This window comes from Chelonoidis abingdonii, chromosome 1, assembly GCF_003597395.2.
Source record: "Chelonoidis abingdonii isolate Lonesome George chromosome 1, CheloAbing_2.0, whole genome shotgun sequence".
In the NCBI taxonomy this organism is placed as follows: domain Eukaryota; kingdom Metazoa; phylum Chordata; order Testudines; family Testudinidae; genus Chelonoidis; species Chelonoidis abingdonii.
Window position 1 is genome coordinate 363,459,641 of NC_133769.1, and position 7,001 is coordinate 363,466,641.

Here is a 7,001-nt window from a genome sequence, read left to right on the forward strand (position 1 = left end):
TATGGTAATACCGATTTTAGCGCTACTCCTCTCATCGGGGAGGAGTACAGAAACTGATTTAAAGAGCCCTTTACATCGATATAAAGGGCCTTGTAGTGTGGACAGGTACAGCGTTAAATCGGTTTAACGCTGCTAAAATCAGTTTAAACGCATAGTGTAGACCAGGCCGTAGTCTCTTTCACCTCTAATTTCTATGAAGTCCACTAGTCCATTGTTGCTAACACATCAATAGCTCTGAAGGCTTTCAAAATAGCACTTTCACACAGTCTTTGGACTGTGTGTGATGTGAGGCGCAGACTACGATGCAAGACTGTTTTGTTCTAAGTGTCATCTTGATGTTCAGAATGACTGTTTAAAACAAATTATGCCCATAGAACTTTTTAATTGTACAGTCATTAAAAACTGAAGATTGACCACATGGAGCAATTACATTTCCTTCCCAATGTAAGTTTGGGGAATACTACATGCACCACAGAAAAGAGAACTGTCCATTTGAATGGTGCCTGCTGCACACAGACTGTGGCATTGCCATTCGTGACAGAGATTTCCATAACAAATAGCTATTGTTGATTCACAGATTACTAGAGCAAGCGAAGAAGACATGCAGTATATTGCTGTGAATTTATAGCTATGACAGTCTTTAAAAATCCTGCTGCACAATTCAAGGAGCAATACTGACAATTGTTTTTTTGAATCTCAGCTAAGGACAGAAATATAAACTGTAGTGCAAATAAAAAGATTCTTTGTCCTTTGTTTTAAGTGATATCTATTAATATGCTTTTATCAAGATTTAAATATTGAGCAAAAATTAAATATAATTTGGGAATTATATATATACCAACATTAATGTTTCTGTTGTCAAAATATTTAATATTAACATCTTCAACAACATTACAAGTACCTTATAAAAGGAACCTGAGGGTATGATCACAGTGTTGCGAATAAGAAATGAAGCTGCTTATTATATTGCTCCTGGAACAGATGGAACAGAGTAGGAATAATACACCTCAAGTCTTAAGAATGTGTCCCTATAGGGTGAGCCAATTGGAGGGTCTACTTTGTTATCTTTGAAAATGTGAATGTTAAACTGCTACTAGGAGCAAATGGATTGAACCTTTGTTTAAAAAGGCATTGAGGTTGGCAGATAAAGCCACATTTAGCTTTCCTTTTAGTGCAGGAAAAACTCATTATGTCTGTGGCAAGCACTTGTGCACAATTAGCTATGGAAATTAGGGACAATAAAATAGATTTGCACTGGGTGCTTTCTTGATTTAATCCCTGAAATAACTTTGAGGGTTGTTGGCCACATTTCAGAAGCAATCACGTATAAACTGGTTTTGAAATTACTTTGCTGCAATGTGCTATATTACATCAACATGTAAAGACTGATTCTGCTAAGTTTATTCAGGCAAATTCTTAATGTGCACAATAAGGAGTAAAGACCGCAGAGACAGACACTGAATTTAAAATGGACAAATATTTATGTGCTGGGATCTTTTTGATGTATAGAGATTTTATTTCTCATGGCACAATCAGCTACAAAAGTCCCACCGTTCCATCACACCAACAGAGCTGCATTATTTGTGCAGCTGTTCTAAGGGATCCCCTTAGTGGCCATATTCAAGAGTTAATTCTCACCTGCTGACATTGCCATGGTGGTCCCAGCAACCATTCCCATGGCCACACCATTAGTCCTGGGTGCAGCAACAGGGGCTGGATAGATAGCAGAGGGAATGCTGTTTGGCTGAACTACGGTGGTGTGATGGATGACGTGAGGCTGCGCCGCATACACAGGCTGTGTATAATAAGCTCCCTGTTGGAAAGAATAAACAGGAAAATCTTTTCAGTTTGACAGAAAGCACAGACGGACAGACAATCTCCAAGTTCGGTACTTTATTTCAAGATGATCGCAGACTCTGCATGCCCTAAATATTAGTCTGATAACACATGCTGTATTGTCAGCACTGAATTACCCCAACACAACCGTTTGGGCTTAAATCATGATTATTTATTGTGCTCCTGTGACGCTGGCAGACCAGGTGCCAGCTCATGCCAAGGTCTCCATGTCTCAGCTGAAGACTGACAAATACATAGCTGGAATCAGCTTGGCTCCTCCGTGTGTTAGGACTGTTAAAATAGGGTTTAGGATTATAAGAATGTGTTTACTGTTTAGACTTTACTGGATTGCTGCATACATTAATCTCACTTGCAACATTTCTATCCCACATTGTAAGGTAATATTTGACCATTTGTATTGTGAGCCCCTGTGGCTGTGTAAATCACCAGACAGGAAAGAGACATTAATTCATGTGAAGTGCTGGTCTCCAACAGACGGTGTTATGCTCTGCTCAACAGGGAAGGTCCATAGACACCAGGTGGACTATTGTGGAACATTAAAAAGGACAAAAGACATTTTTTTGTTTTGCCCCCTCCTTGTGAAGATGAATCATTCAAGTGAACTCCTCCTATCAGCTGAGTTTGTAGCAGTGGTGTAGCTAGGGGTGGAAATTTGGGTTGGCCCCAACTTTTGGGTGGATGGGAAATGACAGACTGTGTTAGAGCAGCTTCTGCCCTCATACCACACCCTTTTCCTAGCCCCGGTGTCCCCAGACACCTGCCGAATTGGGCACGGGCATGGGGCAGCTCCGAAAATGGCATGGCAGAACTGCTGAAGCGTAGCTTTCTGAAAGGCGGGCGCATAGCTCCATCCTGGATTGCAGGTGCCAGAGTGATGGGCCTTGATGCTAAGTGGCCCGCCCATTGCTATGCCCCTGCTTTGCAGCTAAAAGCATAAGTGAGGAAGGGGATAAAAATCTCCAAAAAGCAGAAACTGAATTTCTATGCTGCTTGGACTGCGCAGGACAAGGTATCTAGACATAAGCAAGAGATGCCCAATTGCATAGTCTGGAATCATCTACTTTTTGAAATTTAAGATTGTAACTAATTTGCGTATATATGTTTACCTGCTTTAACCTTGTAAATAACTCTCATTTCCTTTTCCTATTTAATAAATCTTTACATAGTTTATTATAGATTGGCTACAAGGATTGTCTTTGGTGTGAGATCTAAGGTGCACTTGACCTGGAGTGAGTGACTGGTCCTTTGGGACTGGGAATAAGCTGAACACTGCTGTGATTCTTGGTGTAAGGGCCATCTATCACAAAGACAAGCTTATCTGGGTGGTGAGACAGATGGGAGTATCCAACAGGACCGTCTGTGACTCATATTAAGGCTGCTAAAGTTCCTGAAGAGTTTACACTTGGTAATTGGTTGATGAAATCTGAGAGAACTCACCACCAGTTTGGGGTTTGTGCCCTGGTTTTTAAGCATCTGCCCTGAGGTTGGAACTCATGCTTTTGAGACACAGAAGAGTGCACATCATCATCAACATACTTGATGCTGTAGCTAGGAGAAGATACGCAACCCACCCCAGTGGGGCCACAATCTAATGCACAGTACAACACAATATCGAATACACTGGCTGACCAGGATAAAGGCCTCCTCTCTAAATGGAGCTGGTCTGTTATTGTGAAATTAACTCTTTGGCAGATTCTCACTGAAACACTTTTGTGCATGAAGCACTGGCAACAACTCCCATTTCATCCATGTACAACTTCTAACTTTTTAAGCCTCCAGTCTTTTAAAAATTTTCCCCAGAACACTTTTGACAGCAAGTTGTTTTCCTGTGACTTTGGCCCTTCTAATCGCCAAACAACATCTGCACTGAGTGGAGATGTTCAGTTTACACATTGATATAGTACCCTTAAACCTCAAGGTCCTTTCCAGGGTGTCTGATCCTCCAAGACCCTCACACCCAGCACTTTCTGTGGCTTCCCTGTGAATGTCACTTGCCACAGGTGTGAATCTGGGCCCAGGGATTACTTCAGCCCAACTGTGCAGCTACCTGGGGGGCAGAATATGGCGGCTCTTTAACTGAGAACAGTGAAACATTACAGCAATACATAATAAAATGGGACAGAAAGCGAACGCGAATGCCATCTCCCAGAGGTTATCAAATTGTGGCCCATACTGAGCCCTTGCAGGTGGTCCACATAGTGCTGGCTGTTATAAAGGTTTTGTCTGCATTCGCGCTTTCCCCACTGTTGGTCTCGCTCTACCTGTGGCCACAATGGTGAAACATTAGGGTAGACAGGACGCAGAAGTTTTTACCAGCATGTCATCTGTGGAGGGCTATAAAGCAGCTGCAAAACAATGAGCAGGAGCTATCTTAGCTACCAGTATTTAGGGCTGCTGCTGTGAAACGATTCAAATCCTGCAAGAGCCAAAAGATGAAACGTTAAGAGTTGCCCATGCATATTGCCGAGAAGAATACACTGCATATGTACACATGCGTTGAGCGGTAAGTGTGGTCAGTAGGTATTTTGTGTAGCTGCTACCTTACAAAATGAGTGACAAGTAAAAGAAAAGGAGGAACGCTCGACTTAATTTGGAGGAATGCTAAGGACCTACTTAGATGCAAAGAGAGATAAGGTAGCTGCTACACAAAAGGGAACATAATCTAGTTAGGGTTGTGAGCAAGCCTAAAGTGAGACTGAAAGAGGGGAAATGAAGGCTGCTGAAATTCAACAGAGCAGATTCTGGACCAAAGCGGTAGTGCTGGATTGAATAACACAACGGATGGAAAATGGTATGTGTCCAGAAAATAAACTGCATTAAATGTAAGTGATTTAACAAAGAGAAACTGTAGATGGAGACAAATAAGAACAGTGCAATCAAAAATGTAAAACAAAGAGGGTTGGGAAGATTAGGGTGTGTAAAGAATGAAGAGAGTTTTCATGAGAAGTCAGTGCTAACCACTGGAGAACCTCTAACAAGATCTGGTGTTGACAGAAGAAGGGGATAAACCTGGGCTATTAAATTAGCTCTTTCCTTCAGTATCCACAAAAGCTGATTGGACAAACACTAGAAGCAGAAATACATTTCTCAAGGGAAGAGGAAGAAGTGCTAAGATAAATCAGGATCACGCCAAAGCAGGTGATTGAGAAATCAGTCGTTGAAGACAGAGAGAATGTCAAGGATCAAGTAGAATTCTACCCCAAATTCTGAGAGGGGCTGGCACAACAGACAGACAGGGAAACCACGGCACACTGACAGCTGTTCAGCCATCACACCGATTTATGTAACACACATACGAGAATATAATCACATGTATCGCAATTTAAATAAAGATTAAAGTTCAGCTGCGTAGTCTTCCTCAGAAAAGCCAAAGCACCTAAAATACTGAAACACGCACAGTGCGCAGGATCCACTGTTCTTCCTATCGAACCAAACAATGAGGAGACTATTCGCTGATGTTTAAAACATGTAGGTGAACACTGGACTAGAGAAGCTAATGTAACAAGAGAAGAAAGGATCTAGGAAATATCTGGAAACTATCCAGCTTTACCTTTGGTTTCAGCGGAGGGGAAGATACTGGGAACACTAGCCCCACGAATGCCTGTTGTAATAACTGGGGTCTATCAGGCTTGCTCTGATTGTGAGCATAACTGTTGGAAAGCTGCTGAGGGTTCATAAAATATCACAATCACTCATAATAAAGAATGTTGACAAAAAAGGTACAAAGGCAGACAGACAGACAGACAATAAAACAAGACAGAAACATTGAATTGGTCCAAACAAAAAGGTTTACTGATACCGCCAACTGATTGTGTTAAGACCGTGACTGGTAAACAAAAGATGGAATTGGAAATATATAGAACAAACCTGGTACTTCAGAAATTGGTGGACAAGATATTGAGGGTTGCAGCTATTCTGCACATCACCTGTTTTTGGGGTCCTTAAAAGAGAAACTTTGGGGGGAGATAAAAATGTGGAGGACACTGCTGAACTGCAAACAGCCAGCTGTGCCATCCTGGCTCCCACTGGCACCGTCTTCCGGGATCCACCAGCACACCGTTGGGCCTTCATCATCCTGATCCCGACAGTCATCCTGACCAGACTGGGCCAGAGAGAGGGAACCAATTACATTGTCACTGCCACTATTTTTCAGCAAAAACCTGAACAGCACCTGGAATGTGAGAGATTTGGGTTCCTACTCTCATCTCCTCCCTCCTTTGTCCTTTTCCTCCTCACTGTACTACTTCTCTTCCCTGTCTAGTCTCTCTTTTCCCTTTCTGGTTAATAAACGTCTGGCTGAGCTGACCAAGACACCTATATCTTCTGCAACACTGCAGTGAGTCTCTGACCAGTGAGGCAGCTAAAAGCAATGCCCTAAACTGCCTGATGCTGGTACAAGTCTCCAAGCCTCGCTGACAGGTCTCAGAGTGGCTGATAAGACCCTGTGCTGGGTCTGTGTTTTGCCAGTGGTGAGGCTGCAAGTGAGAGTCAACGCCAGAGACAGAAGTTGAAGTTTTCTATCTTTGCTGTTCTTTTCTCTCCTCTTTTTTGTGTGTGTTTGTCTTGTTTTGTTCTTCAGGGAAGCAGGACTGGATTTCAACAACAACAGCTGTAACCCAACTCAACTAACTTTTTCTCTTTTCCCCAAAACGGACAGTTATTACTACCTTTAATACCATCCAAAATCCTCACAAATGGGGACTTTCCCTATAAAAATTCAAGGGATGTTAGAATGAAAGCCTTATTTAATGCTTTATATTTCAAATGTTTAACTGTTTTTCCTCTTTGTCTGTATCTTTAATAAAAAGTTGAACAGACTTTGAATGGTGGTTGTTGCCATGGGGCTAAGCTGGCCCAGGTCTCAGTTCTCAAAACCTTGAACCACGTTCAGTGGTGTCCAGTGACTGGGTCACAGAGACCCTCAAGGCCCATGTATTCCATCAAAATGAACACCACACTGCCCAACGGTGGAATTTTGCCATAGCAAGGGTGTCATAAATAGATAGGTAAGGTAAGGGTTAAGTTTCTTTTACCTGGAAAGAGTAACCAAACACCTGACCAGAGGACCAATCAGAGAACTGGATTGTTTAAAGTCAGGGGCGGGAATTTGTATACTCGGGGTCTTTTTTGTTTTCTCGGCTGTG

At 42.3% G+C, this 7,001-nt stretch overlaps 1 protein-coding gene across 13 annotated transcripts in view; it reads right to left on the bottom strand.

Annotated features, from left to right (window-relative positions):
- The window catches only part of FAM168A (family with sequence similarity 168 member A), a 420,913-nt gene that overhangs the window by 5,006 nt on the left and 408,906 nt on the right, over nucleotides 1–7,001 (bottom strand). For all 13 annotated transcript variants that reach the window (XM_032796436.2, XM_032796429.2, XM_032796437.2 and 10 more), the window contains one exon: nucleotides 1,639–1,813. In XM_032796436.2, coding sequence (XP_032652327.1) covers nucleotides 1,639–1,813 — 175 coding nt within the window. The remainder of the gene's footprint in view (nucleotides 1–1,638; nucleotides 1,814–7,001) is intronic.